Source organism: Schistocerca serialis, chromosome 2 (assembly GCF_023864345.2).
Source record: "Schistocerca serialis cubense isolate TAMUIC-IGC-003099 chromosome 2, iqSchSeri2.2, whole genome shotgun sequence".
Lineage (NCBI taxonomy): Eukaryota > Metazoa > Arthropoda > Insecta > Orthoptera > Acrididae > Schistocerca > Schistocerca serialis.
Window position 1 is genome coordinate 694,353,627 of NC_064639.1, and position 15,817 is coordinate 694,369,443.

The window sequence follows — 15,817 nt, forward strand, 5'->3', positions numbered from 1 at the left end:
GGGGAAATAAATCCACCATTTTACAATTACTCCACAGATGAAAAATTGCGGAAAACAGTATCTACCGCACAATGTCTCGGAGTAACGATCCAGAGCGAACTTAAGTAGAATGACCATATAAAATAAATTCCGGGAAAAGCAGGTGCCAGACTGAGATTCATAGGAATAATCTGAAGAAAATGTAATTCATCCACAAAGGAAGTGGCTTACAAGGAGCTTGTTCGTCCGATTCTTGAGCCTGTTCGTCAATCTGGGATCCTTACTGGATACGACTGATAGGAGACATAGAGAAGATCCAACGAAGAGCGGCGCGTTTTTTTTTTTTTTTTTTTTTTTTTTTTTTTTTTTTTTTTTTTTTTTTTTTTTTTTTTTTAAAATCTTATGGGACATGGGACTTAACTGCTAAGGTCATCAGTCCCTAAGCTTACACCCTACTTAACCTAAATTATCCTAAGGACAAACATACACACCCATGCCCGAGGGAGGACACGAACCTCCGCCGGGACTAGCCTCACAGTACACGACTCCAGCGCCTCGCTCGGCTAACCCCGTTGGCGCGTTCCGACACAAAATCGTTTACTCCGCGTGAGAGCGTTACCGAGACGCTGAATTAGCTCCTGTGGTAGACGTTACAACAGAGAGAGAGGTTTTCGAGAAAGCACTTTCCGGGAAGAGTCGGAGAACATATTACTTCCTCCCACATACATCTCGCGTATTGACCACGACGAGAAAATTCGAGAAATTAGAGCTCATGTAGAGGCCTACCGATGATCAGTCTTTACACACACCATTCGCGAGTGGGAATGGAAAGGGAGGTTCAGTTAGTGATACCATAAGCACCCTCTGCCTCACACCATCCGTTCACTTACGGGGTATGATGTAGAAGGAACTCGTGGTCTCCTATGGCATATTACACAGTCATCTCATTTACTTTAATTTCTCATCTCCAGTTATCTTTGTTTCTGTACTGCGCTGAAAATATCTTCTCAACAATGCAAATGTCGACGGTATCCGCCTTATTCAGAAACAAACATGTCCCACTCAGTCATGGTACTTCCTGTTGGCAATCATAATGCCCACTTTACTCTTTGCCCCCAAGCCTGCATTCAGTGACCCTCGGTTCTGTCTCAGTTTGTTTTCTCGGCAGTATTACTCGTTCGTCAACAGTGGCACACAACAGGGTGGATAAAAAAATGGTTCAAATGTCTCTGAGCACTATAGAACTTAACATATGAGGTCATCAGTCCCCTTGACTCAGAACTACTTAAACCTAACTAACCTAAGGACATCACACACATCCATGCCCGAGGCAGGATTCGAACCTGTGACCGAGACCACAACAACAACAACAACAACAACAACCGCAGTGGTCGCGCGGTTCCAAACTGAAGCGCCTACAACCGCTCAACAGGGTGGATAGGTTAGCTGACGAATAGTTGACCGGTACACACCTCGCCTATGGGCTGATTGGATGCAATGGTAGAGTGGCACAACGGCATTGTGCTGAGCTGTGCCCGCAGCAGTGGGAACCACATCACAGAAATGTCTTCAATTTTTTGTGGAAACTCTTACAGCTCTTTAAATGAGATAGACGTTATTCACCTTCTACATATTTATTCTTCACATCTACGTATTTGCATCCCTCTACCACTAGAGGGCTTCGAACTGTAGCGCGTAACAAGGCGCTGTGTAACAAAACTGTATCAATGTGTGAGAAACAGCCTGCTGTAATCGAGCTGCAACAATGTAACGCCTTGGGTTCACTTTGTCATCGGTCATCCTCCATACAGTCCCGACTTGGCCCCATCCGATTTTCATCTGTTTCCAATACTTAAAAGAACAACTTCGAGCACTCCACTTTGATAGTGATGAAGTGGTGCAAACAGAGGTGCGCTTGTGGCTCCATCAACAAAGTAAACATTTTGCAGCTACGGTATCAACAAACTGGTCTCTCGCTTCGAGAAATGCGTTCGTCGCCACAGGTGACTACAATGAGGGATAAATATGTAGACATAAAGAACAAAGATGTAGAATGTTAACAGCGTTTGTTTTATTTACAGCCGGCTGGAGTGGCCAAGCGGTTAAAGGCGATACAGTCTGGAACCGCGCGACTGCTACGGTCGCAGGTTCGAATCCTGCCTCGGGCATGGATGTGTGTGATGTCCTTAGGTTAGTTAGGTTTAAGTAGTTCTAAGTTCTACGGGACTGATGACCTTAGAAGTTAAGTCCCATAGTGCTCAGAGCCATGTGAACCATTTTTTTTTTTTTTTTTTTATTTACAAGCTTCAAAAGTTTTCACAAACAAAATTCAGAGGCGTTACTAATCAGCGCGCTCTTGTACTTTTACATCTGCATTTCTTTACGCTCTATTTTGTGTTGAGCGAATGGTGATTGTATATAATAGGTTAATTCGTTGTGAATTTTTTTTCACAGAAATAAAGGTAATTGGGGTAAAATGCCGAAGAAATAGTAATTACATTATTACCTTGCAACCAGCCACCGTAGATACGTGAAGAATCTTTCGTCGGTAAAATTCAGGTTCGCCAAATAACGCGTCCCATGTATGTTAAACACACCAAATAACTTCTTGTCCAGAAGCAAAATAGATAATATATCAAGCAAATGTTGTTTCGCTACCAGGGGAACATTAATCGGCATGACTTTCTTGTAACTTTGTTAATTACGAAGATATGAACAACAATACGTCTGCCTAAAATAGCACTCCACATCCATCATTAGGTAATCCATTTCCTTACCTCAAGAACTCTTCAAAAACTTATGACAGTCTACCATCCATGTAAACATGGAGTTATTAAAAGCTTCACACAAAACTGACGTTCACTCGACCTTAGGAGCACACAGTGTTAAGTACCCGCACTAACGTACCTGGTCCACTCGTTGGAGTTGACAGTAAACAAATGAAAACACAAGGGAAATGTACACTGTTTATTCAGTCAGCTGTCTTTGACACTCTACTTACACAGACCTTCAACAGAAGATGGTTGACTAAATGACTGGGGGTGCATTTTCCTTATGTTTCCATTTGTTTACTGTCAACTCCAGCCTATCGACGGGTTACTTAACCCTGGGTACCTGCAAGCCAATTTTGAATGAAGATCTTAAAAACATTTTGTTTACGTCAATGGTACCACTGCCGATGCCACTCGTTCTGAATTACTGACCTTAAACTATGTCCTCACGTGATTAAATCAAACATATCGCTCGAGTTAGGCTATAAAGCCGGAAAATATTCACAAAATAAGTTCTGTTCACATAATGGTCAAACATAATAGGCTAATCGTAGATGGAAGAAAAGTTACAACAACGGGGAAAAAAACCTGGATACAAGAAAAGTACCTCCTCCTGCCGGCCGGTGTGGCCGAGCGGTTCAAGGCACTTCAGTCTGAAACCGCGAGGCCGCTATGGTCGCATGTTCGAATCCTGCCTCGGGCATGGATGTGTGTGATGTCCTTAGGTTAGTTAGATTTAAGTAGTTCTAAGTTCTAGGGGACTGATGACCTCAGATGTTAAATCCCATAATGCTCAGGACCATTTGAACCATTTTTTGAAAAGTACCTCCTCTTTCTCCCCTCACCCTTCCGAAAAACCTGTTGTCCCGTTTTGGAGCATGTCTTGATGGGAAAAGTGGATTATTGAGTAAAAAATACAGGGTACTATTTAAAAAAAAAAGACTTAGTGCTGTTCTTATCTTCGTAACGAACATGGACGCAAGGAAGACATTTAATCATCTCTGGACGTAGATTCAGGACTTTCATGTTAATAACATAAAACATATGTTAATGAAATACGTTGACCTTTTTATGTATCCAAGTAATTTACCTTAATAACCACACTGAGTGGATAACTATCGGTGGTGTGGGATACAGAAAGTATTGTGGACTTCTTGTCAAAACAAATTCTCCGGGAGTGATATGTCTTCAAATTCTTCGATTCACCTGCATAAAGAATGGTAATTTCGGAGTTTTGCCCCCTCTTATATTTCTCTGGGCGCCCATATTTCATACATTTTTTATTATTTTGCTTCCAAGGTAAAAAGTTGTTTGGGGTGATCAATATAAAGGGATCACGCTCTATACACAACTGTTTAAAATGTACGCCAAAATGTACAGGTAACAACGAAAGGAATCGAAAAGTGATGTACCATTTTTCACACAATCCAATATTTACGGAGCTATCGCCACTTTTCTGTAGCTGACAAACATCAAATCGGAAGAACACAAAAGCAACTAATTTATACGTTAAATGATCACAATATGATAATGTAATGGAGACGCTTCGTCTAAACAAACCATGTTAATTACAGAATGCACAAACAAGTTCAATAGTGAACCATGTGAAAGAGGGCTTAGCGCTGTAAACTCTCCAGTCTTGGCCAGTGAGCTGCTTGCTAAGTATCGTAGGGTACTTTCCCTTGCACATATCCTATGCAATTCTCAAAACAGATCGTGAAGCGTTGTGTGTGCCTGCTTGTTCTGACATCTGCGTAGGTGTACCTTCCAAAATCCAGGTGGGTTTGAGGTGATGAGGGGAAATGAGATCATATCTGGCATTCCATGTAGTACTATGTGGAAAGTATTGTTTCTTCATTCCAGTATCCTATGTAGTCCGGAATACAGTAGCTGCAGTGCCGACATCTTCTAACATAACATACTCACAGTCTGCTAAAGCCCTGTGCAAGAAAATGTTTGATGAGCATTGGGATTGGGGTGGCAGTTTTCTTATTTCCACAGCATGTTGTTTCACTCTCCAGACTAGGGCTGGTAGCAATGTAGTGGCCAGTGACTGTACTAGAGAGATGAAATGTGATGGTAGGTTGAGTGGCTTACTGTAATAATATCTTTGCTAATGAAGCTTGGAGGTCTTCTTTAAATGTGGAACAAACAACCAATAGAACCCAAAATGAGGACTCTGTCTATTGGCTCTCATGGCACATAAGTGTAGTCTTGAGTGTTTGATGTCAGCATTCCACAAATCTTTTGCTCTGCAGATGGTAGACTGTGGTGCATTAGTGCTTGCCACAGGCATTACTTAGCTTAGAGAACAATATGGATTTGAAATGGCAGCCCTGGTTAGTTGAGATGGACACTGGGCTGATGAAATGCGATGCCCACAATTTTACAAATGCTGTCACTGTAATTTCCAACATAATGTCTAGAAAAGTCGTCGCCTCGATCCAGCAAGTGACACAATTGATTTCAGAAAGAATATACACGTAACCTTCTGACTCATGTAGCAGGCTGGCCAAATCAAGATTTATGTTGTAACCATCTTTTTGGTATTTTCTGCTTCCTGAGATTTGAAAGTGTGTGTTGGTGTACTGGCAAGCCGTCCAAGTTTGAGTCCATAGTTTGCAGTCTCACTTCACATCAGGCCAGATAAACTGGTTCATTGCAAGCTTAGTAGTATGGCATACCCCAGGTGTCACTATTGGTGTAAGCTACTGATGACAGGCTTCCTCATAGTTAGCAGAAATAATGGATGGAGCCGGTGTTACAGTATGTCACTCCAGACTTGTGTGGAGGAACCAGGGATGGTGCACTGCTTCAATTTCAGTCCAGTGATAGTACCTTGTAGAAGTCTGCAGATTTGTGGATCATGTTGCTGAGCTTTGGCAAAATCATCATATCTGATCTTAATCAATAGTGCACTGACTTGAGATACATAATACACCACAACATTGACTGAACCCTTGGGATTCTGAACATTGATGATAAAATCATTTGCGATGATATCGCGCAGACATGAATTAGTTGTCTGAACATTGTCTTGTTGATATTGTCTTGTCTCATCATTAAAATCACTGTGGAGATTGAAATGCATTACACATTGTTTGTGTACACATTCGCCACTGTTGTTGTCAGTGGTGACACACAGCAGGATGTCACTTTCATAGGCTGCTCAGGATGGAAGAGAACACTATGTGAATCACTTTCAAAGTCACTATTCTGTTCAAATTGCTCAAAAAGACAGTGATCATGGAATGTCTCCATTGCCAGTGCTAACACTATATCACAAAGTATCCTTGTTATGTTGAAATAGTTGTTGCTGTTCATTATGTGGGCACCACTGTAGGAATTCTGATGTGAGTGGCTTGGGGAATGAAGCTGGAAGACAGCAAGTGAAGTTAACACAAATTTTATTACGAATAATAAAGCTTACAGAAAGATCATGTGAATACAAAACAATTGTTCACAGTGACTAAGGAGAGCTAGAGAGTTAAAGATATTCCTCCCTGAAGGAGCGCTAAATGTATATCATTGCCAAAGATTATTACAAAATTTATATTATAATTCATGCTGTTACTGATGATGTCCCCACAAGTACAATGAATTTTATTCAGCTGAAGAACTCTTAAAAATTAGTAATAAAATATATTTTATGTAGGGGAAAGTAGGGTATGACCAGTACATTAACTTTTAATTTATATGAATTGTTTTTATTTTAACAAACTCCTACCCATCACCTTGACCAATAAACTGACTTGTCAGGTGATGAGCTAACCTTCTAGCTAGATTGTCAGTCTGTCAGCAAATTGAAATTACTAAAAGAACTGCCCATTCACAGAGAGCCTTCTCAAATAAATTCAGTGGCATTAGTGATATTGACTGCCTCTGAATTTGTAAAGCTGTTGTACTCATGTTCTAGTTTTTATTGTTGTTAAGTGCATTTTTTCTTATGCCCCAACGTAACTTTGATAAGGAATGTAACCTTTGTAGTCTATGCAAAGAATCAACACCTTTGCAGTAATTGGAATTTTATGTATAGAAAACATGAATAACACTAAACTGTGATTCTGTGTCAAACAACTGTTTATCAGAGCATTTCATTATTACCTTTCAGAGGGAGTGTATCTCAATCCACATAGGGCAGGCAGGAGTTCAGATTGGCAATGCATGTTGGGAACTGTATTGCCTTGAACATGGAATTCAACCAGATGGGCAGATGCCATCTGATAAGACACTGGGCTCTGGGGATGATTCATTCAACACTTTCTTCAGTGAAACTGGAGCTGGAAAGCATGTTCCTCGTGCTGTGTTTGTAGATTTGGAACCTACTGTTGTTGGTATGTACACATGTTTAATCTAAAAATATATGGATCTGGTATAAATAATTCAGTTTAGATAATATATGGTTTCAGTTCATAATATTTGATTATGGCATACATTTTCTTCCAATTTTTAGATGAAGTTCGCACAGGAACATATCGTCAACTTTTTCACCCTGAACAATTAATTACTGGAAAGGAAGATGCTGCAAATAATTATGCACGTGGACATTATACCATTGGCAAGGAACTTGTTGATATTGTTCTTGATCGTGTACGTAAGCTTTCAGATCAGTGCACAGGCTTGCAAGGTTTCCTTGTTTTCCACAGTTTTGGTGGAGGAACAGGTTCAGGGTTTACATCTCTTCTTATGGAGAGACTCTCTGTTGACTATGGAAAGAAGAGCAAACTGGAATTCTCCATATATCCAGCACCACAGGTACATCTTACTTTATAATTTATGAAACTTAAAAATAATCATATGATCTAAGTATCGGATATACCGAGTAATTTCTGATGGCTGCTGTATGTTCAATGCACTATTTAATGTTTGAAAAGATGCTATATTCTTATAATTGTGTGTATTGTAACTATAAATAAAGTCCTTCTTTATTAGTATCTTCTAAAATTCCTTTCCAATTACTAGAAAATCATTTCTATCTTTCTTGTCATTTTGCTACAGTTGCATCATATGTTGACAATGATATTTCTTCTGTTTGTCTGATATCTCTCCCATATATATTTTACATTTGTTGCATACAGATGAAGAAATCATACTTTTGAAAAGTAAAAAGAGTGGTCAGTAAATACTTGCTTTTGTTTTTGTCTCATAAAATATTATAATAATATAACAAGTATCACTATACAGTTGATGTTCAAACTTCCTCCTAGACTGTTTGTAAATATCAACATGTGATATTTTTGTACTGCATCAGATTAAAATGAAAGGGACTCTGTTTAAATATTATGATAGGAGGTAAATGTAAGGTTTGTTTCTTTGAACCTGATTAAAAAATTAGTCAACATTATGTTGTTGAAGAAGAAAGATTCTAAACTTTGCAATCTCAAGACAAAATTGTGATAATTTCTTTTGAGATCCTGATGCATCTTTTTTAGAATGGAATAAAAATCAGTTCCCTCACAACATCAGCACACTGACAAAACTTAAATAATTTCTCACAGGCTTTATCTGCCCACAGTTCTGCTGCTTCTGAATAACAATCCTAGACCAGTGCTGAGTTAACAAAACTTGCATGATAAGTGTTACTTAATCTGCTGTATTCACTGGATGCAGTAAATTACCATTTATCTGGCACACTCATCATGCATGAATACATGCCACTGTTCAAAGATAGATAGATCCTACTGCAAATGACAGAAATTGTACTGGAAATAAACAATTGTTCAAGAATCTTGAGACTTCAGACTGTATAAATTTAACACTGTTTATTAACAGAAACTTGAATTAGAAGGTACAGTTTTCTATTCAACCATTGCAAATTTCATCATGGATTAGAGCAAAAGCCTGTGCTGTACCATTTTCTTATTTTTCATTTTTTTTAATACATCTTTTTTCAACCACTGAAGAGATTAAGCCTCCTCAAGTTGAGTGGTAGGTCATTGAAGTTCACACTATTTATATCTTTTTCAGTGTCTGGAGGCCTTCTTTGCAAATAGTTCTGTTCTCCTAGATTCCACTTACCGACTGCTCTCATCCACCTCCCATTAATTCTTCTTGCCATATGTCCTGGCTATTTCCATTTCAGTTCCTGAATTACTGCAGTACACCATCGACTGGTATTATTGCATGAATATCATCAGCTCTTTTGTGATCCATTTTAGTTAGGCCTATTATCTATCTTTCTATACCTCTACACACAATTATTAACTTATGTGTTGTGATCTTCTTGAAAGAAGTAAGTTTTGTGCACCTGGTCCTTATTTATTTCCATTTTATATTTATTTTGTGTTATACAACGTTTTAGTTGTGTAGCCATTTTTAAGTAAAACTTTAACCTGTTAAATACACATGTCTGCTACATCATGTTTGTGGATCCTGTAGCAATCAAATTACCTGTTAAGCATTGACTTTGTGTACAAGTTTTGCAGGCATGGTTGAGAAATCTTACTTTTCACATTTATTGGCATTTGGTCTTGAAGATGATCAAATTTCTTGTGGTTTTATACAGACATTAAGTTACCTCTATTCTTCAATAGCTGTGTAAGGTACACCATATACATATTCATCAACTAGCTCCAGTATGTCCATTATCAGCTGACTTACAGTTTAGTTTTTTTGTCTTTTATCATGAGTCCATTTTCTCCACATTTTATGAAAGATTGCAAACCAGAAATAGTAGTTCCTCTAAGTCATTAGCTATGAACACAAAATTATCTATAAATTGTGATTAGTTTATCTGCTTTTCACAAATTCTGATTCCTATTTCTTCCATTTGATGTTGCCATTTCCAGCACAGCTATAAACAGCTTTGATGATACAGGGTCGACTTACCTTGTGCCTCTTTCAGTGCAAATTTCTCAGTGGGTCCTGTCAGTGGTGACAAATGCTGCTAATGTGCTGTAGATGTCTTGGGTGATCTTAATGTAAGTTTATTCTACCCCTTGTTCTGTCAGGGCTTTTACGACTGCAATGTGAGTAAGTGAATTAAATGTCTTTTCAAAGTTAACAAATGTTAGATGAAGCAGAATTTGAGATTCTTTTTTCTTTTTATTTTCCTTTTCCTCCTTCTTCCTCAAGCATTGTGCAGTAAGACTTATTATGGCCCTTACTGTTACACCTATGTTGTGGTTGGCTACCCATCACTTGGTTTCCCTGTAGGCTAATAGCTTACAACATTACTGTGGAACCTGCTGTCATCTATCCATTGCATGTGGCTTATCCATTTATTTCAGGATTTTTCAACTGCCTTCAGAATATCATGCACTTTGAGTCTTTTTCTGATTCTTTCATTCTTTACATATTGTAGTCATGAGACTCCATCAATTCCTGTTGTGAATTACAATTTAGCTGCCTGAACTCTTCATTAGCAACCATTTTGTACAAGACTTTCTTTTTATTACTACAATTTTTAATTGAATCTCATTGTTCTTTCTCATGCCTAAATATTAATTTGCCATCCTTTCCATTCCTTTTAAAATATCCCATTTCTGTTACTGTTGTTACTTTGAGAATAGCTTTTTAAGTACTGATCAATCTCTGCTTCATATGTTACTTGAAGGCACCCTTAAGAGACGGCTTTCCAAAATTTATTGGTTACTCATAACAACTTTCAAAAATCCCAAAGCGATTCTTCATTTAGATTGCTTATACTTCACCATATGTGCCAGCCCCATTAGTAATTGGTCCATTTTTTTGTTGTCACACTAATATCTCTTGCAAATATTAAGTGACCCATTTCTGAAGCATTCACTCAGGACAGTTTGAAACTGATTACAAAAACATTTTGATTCTCACCGTCATTTATCTTTTGATGCATACGTAACAACTATATTAATAAAACTTCTTTGTATCTTGCATCATACCAACACTATTCTTTCACTATCACTTACATGACTGCATTCCGTACTTGAGCAAAGAATGAACCAGAATTGTAAACCTTGCTGCTGATATTCTATTGAAGTATTGTTTGTTCTGCCGGCTGAACCCTATCTAAGTTATCTATTATGCACTTCATTACCACTTCATAAAGAGCTAATACATAAAAGCTGTGCCTGAGGATCCTGATAAATCACAGATGTCTTAGACAGAGCTTATCTAGTAAAACAAGCAGTACGCTGAATGTTTAATGTAGCTATAAAAATAAGTTCTGTACAACTGGAAAAACTGTGTAGCAAGTCTTTGATACAAAACTCATTTATTTTTAACATCTTAGAGAATGACAACTGTGTTTTGGTATACCATATGTCTATAGAAGAATTTATTTATTTATTTATTTATTTTGCTCTGGTACCTCTTGTTGTTTAAACATTCTACACAAAATAAATGTAAGTGACTTGTCTGTAAACTGGAATAGTTTCCTGTGTGTTGTTTTAGGTATCAACTGCTGTTGTGGAACCATACAATTCCATACTGACAACTCACACAACTCTCGAGCATTCAGACTGTGCATTTATGGTAGACAATGAAGCTATTTATGACATCTGTAGACGGAATCTGGATATTGAGAGACCAACCTACACTAATCTAAATCGCCTTATTGGACAAATTGTTTCTTCTATAACAGCATCTCTCAGATTTGATGGTGCTCTTAATGTTGACTTAACTGAATTCCAGACAAACCTTGTGCCATATCCTCGCATACACTTTCCATTAGCAACGTAAGTATGTCAAAGTTATTTAGTACGAATCATAGACATAGTACAATGCTGCTACCATTTTTCTTAACTTTTGCTCTTAGATATATGTAGACAGTGGATATAAAAAAATATTGAAAGTTTAGTTTTATGCAAGATATATTAAGCCTGGGCCAACAAACAACAGCCCTGAATTATATTATTACACAGAAAGATGCACTTATGCCTATGTTTTACAATTTTCATTCGGAGGTTTTGACCTTCGAGCCCAATTAATTCTGTTACACAGTTTCAAGCATGTTATTGCTGCATCCATTGTAATATCAAGCAAAGAATTTAAAACAACTGAATAAATTAATCAATAATTCTAAATACATTGAGATCTCACAGCACCCACAAAAGATATTAAGACATGATAACTCTAAATGCTCCATTGGAATCTTCTGTTGTAAATTTAAATGTACAAGGGTTGAATGAAAAGTAATGCCTCCACCTTTGTTAATTGGGTTTGGATGGGACCATTTTAATAAATGAAGCACAGAAATAATCCATAAATGTGATCTTTAATTACTAATATTCACTTTTCCACATACTCGCCAGCCAATTGGATAGATTTCTGCAAACGATGAACAAGTTTTCTGAAGCTGTCACAGAAGAAGTCGACACTCTGTTTCTGCAACCATAGTCTCACAGTTCTCTCAACATCTTCATCAGAAGCAGAATGACATCCCCGCAGATCGTCTTTCATTATTAGGAACAGATGGAAGTCAGATGGTGCTAAATCTGGACTGTATGGAGGATGCCAAATGTTGGTGAAATTCAGTCTCTGAAGTTCTGCTGTGGTGGCACATGGAATGTGTGGTTTGGAATTGTCATGCTGCAAGAAAACATTTCCCTTTTTCTTTCAGTCCCTCATTAGCCATTGTTTCAGAGTTGGCAGTGTTGTGATGTAACACTGTATTTATTGTTGTTCCATGATCAAGGAAATCAACATAGATAACACCATCTGCGTCCCAGAACACTGTGGCCATGATTTTTCCAGCTGAGGGCTGCGTCTTGAATTTCTTTTTCTGAGGTAAGTCTTTGTGTTGATATTCCATAGACTGATGTTCCGTCTCCGGGTTGTAATGGTGTACCCATGTTTCATCTCCTGGAGAAAGGTGTCACCTTCATTCTCGTAATGCAAGAGGAGTTCCTGGCAAATTTCAAGTCTGTGCACTTTCATTTCAGAAGTCAGCATCTGGAGTATCCATCGTGCACAGATCTTCTGATAGCCAAGCAAAGCAATAATGTGACACACATGTTCTTGTGAAATGCCGATTGTGCTTGCAATTTCTCTCTGAGTGATACGACAAACATCCTGAATCAGTCTGTCAATATTTTGCTTGTGAAACTAGGTGGTTGCTGTCACAGGACATCCAACTCTTTGTTTGTCATGCAGGTCAGATGTTCCTGCCTCAACATCTTTGAACTTACTTGCCCAAAAATACAATGTGCTCACATCAACACAATCACCATAAACTGTTTTCATTCTCTCATGAATCTCCTTTGGGGTGACACCTTCTTCTGTCAAGAATTCAATGACTGCAAGTTGCTTAAATCGCACTGGCCGACCATTTGCGCAGGGTTCCATACTTCACACTGTAACAACACAACTTTTCAATGCTAAGGCTTCCTGCCAACTGGAGCTGTAGAGAAGAGGCTACGGAACAAGGCAATACCTGCTGCATACCAATACTGCTAACTGTTGAAGAGTTACAAAGGTAGAGGCAATACTTTTCAGTCAACCCTCGTATAAGCTGACATCTACACTGTAATGACAGTGGAGTATGATTCCCTACAGAACATAGGGAATAAGTGTCACCAAAAGAACCCCCCCCCCCCCCCCCCATATCCTAACAGAATTTGAAGGTGATGTTTTACTACAAGTATATAGCCACGGAGTAGTACTGAAGTATTAATAATTGACTAAACACTGAAGACAGGGACTCAACCAGCTTCACCTTTAATTGTTGTTATAGTATCCAGTAGCAGTGAGTGAGCGATCTGCTTGACCTTGGAGTAGCGTAGCTGTTCATGATGGCCCTTATGATACTTTTTTAATTTTTTATTTCTAGACTTCATGCCCCAAAAGTATCTGTCCTCTTTGCCCTGCATATAGGATTTCAACAAATTTGCTGTGTCTATCTCTTACTTCTAAGCAATTCTGTGAAAATGTACAGTTGGATTTTTGCAGTTTCCTCATACATTCTAGAATGTTCCATAAGTCTAGCACTGACTGAGCTCCCATTTTTTCCCTTCCCCCCCCCCCAAACTGTTGCTTACTGTGGTGGACAGTTTGCTAACATAAAAAAGCTTACATCATTTCCTAGATGGCATTTGAAAAACTAAAAATCAAACTATACTAGCATATTTTTTTCCTCTGCTTCCACTGGAGTACAGTATCAATATGCTATGCCTACATTTATTTGAACCAACTTACTGTGTTCAGGCCTAGATCTTCCTGTACAATTTTTACACCACACAGTTCCTTCCATTACCAAACTGACCATTCCCTGATGCTTCAGGATATTCCCTATAGACTGATCCCCCCTTTTAGCAAAGTTGTACAATACATATCTTTCTTCGCCAATTCAATTAAGTGCCACCTCACTTGCTATTGATCTACCTATCTAATCTCACCAAATTTGAAAAACATCAGTTCTCTTCTTGTCTGGATTGCCTATCACCCTTGCTTCAGTAACATACACGGCTTCCAGAAAAACTTCTTTACACTTAAAATTATATTAGATGTTAAAATCTTCTTTTTCAGAAATTCTTTTCTTGCTGTTATCATCTATGAGGGTTGGAACTTAAATAGTGGCAACTATTTATTCACAACCAATACAAAAGAGTTACATGTTGCAACTGTTACTGTTCTTCAAAGTAGTCACCAGCATTATGTAGAACCCATTGCCAGCAATTTGGAAGGCGTAGTATACCATTAGCAGAGCGTGTTCTGTTGATGATGCGAATGGAGTGGTCTACTGCCTGTCGAATGCCACAAAGTGGTTCCTTCATCTTCAGAATCAAATAAAAGTCACAAGGACTTAATTCCAGGGAGTATGGTAGATGGTACAGCACTTCCCAGTCCCATCAACAGAACAGAGCAGCCACAGCTTGCGCTGTATGCGCCCGTGCATTGTCATGTAAAATGATGGGTGGGTTGCACAGAAAGTGTCACCACTTGTTTCGCAAAGCTGGTTGCAAGTGATGCTCCAAAAATGAACAGTAATACTGTGCACTGATGGTCTGTCATGGAGAAACTTAATGCATAAGGATAACACCATCACAGTCATACATGAGAATCACCATAACTTTAGACCGCTCCATTCGCACCAGGAATGGAACAGGCTCTGCTAACACCTAACGACCTTTGTATTTTGTGCCAGAATAGCATTCCTAATCTAATTTCCTCAGCATTGTTTGATTTAAATCGACTACATTTCATTATCTGTTTTTTTTTTTCATTGATGTCCCTCTTGCAATCCATGGCAAATTAGCCTGCCAAGTTCAGTCTTGGGTGAGATGGTTACTAAACCTTGGCAGATTTGGGCCCACAGAAGTTTCAGTCCATCTCTGATTGTTTCTCAATGTCAAGGATTGTCATTCTCTTTGGGGATGTGGGGATTACAGATTTTATATAATTAAAGGATAATTTTTGAAGTTATGAAAACAATACCACATACCATACAAGAAATAACTCCATAGCTTACACTTTTCACTGTTGCTCATAATTTGTAGATTATTATCAGCAACAGTGAAGAGCTTTGGTTGGAATGCCCAAACTGGAAGTGGACAACAGTGGACTAGCATATTTCCCTTTGTATCTCAATCGCTTCTTTATCAATGTACTTTCTTTCATGCATATGTAAGAAAGCAGTGTGAGTAGCTCCCTTTTGAACAAAAATTTTCAATCATATTGTCATTTTTCTTGCCCACAAGCTATTGATTTATTCTTTGCATACATTTTAAGAGAAATCTGTGATGATTTATTATGGTTGACTCTGCAAAAACTGGTATTCGTCCAAAATGGAAATAAATTAGAGATAATGGGTACTACTTATTTCTTTTATCAACAGTTTCAATATACACTCCTGGAAATTGAAATAAGAACACTGTGAATTCATTGTCCCAGGAAGGGGAAACTTTATTGACACATTCCTGGGGTCAGATACATCACATGATCACACTGACAGAACCACAGGCACATAGACACAGGCAACAGAGCATGCACAATGTCGGCACTAGTACAGTGTACATCCACCTTTCGCAGCAATGCAGGCTGCTATTCTCCCATGGAGACGATCGTAGAGATGCTGGATGTAGTCCTGTGGAACGGCTTGCCATGCCATTTCCACCTGGCGCCTCAGTTGGACCAGCGTTCGTGCTGGACGT

At 38.5% G+C, this 15,817-nt stretch overlaps 1 protein-coding gene across 2 annotated transcripts in view; it reads left to right on the plus strand.

Moving 5' to 3' along the window:
* The window catches only part of LOC126457840 (tubulin alpha-1C chain), a 106,418-nt gene that overhangs the window by 78,858 nt on the left and 11,743 nt on the right, over positions 1 to 15,817 (plus strand). For both annotated transcript variants that reach the window (XM_050094474.1, XM_050094476.1), the window contains 3 exons: positions 6,862 to 7,084; positions 7,204 to 7,505; positions 11,121 to 11,404. In XM_050094474.1, coding sequence (XP_049950431.1) covers positions 6,862 to 7,084; positions 7,204 to 7,505; positions 11,121 to 11,404 — 809 coding nt within the window. The remainder of the gene's footprint in view (positions 1 to 6,861; positions 7,085 to 7,203; positions 7,506 to 11,120; positions 11,405 to 15,817) is intronic.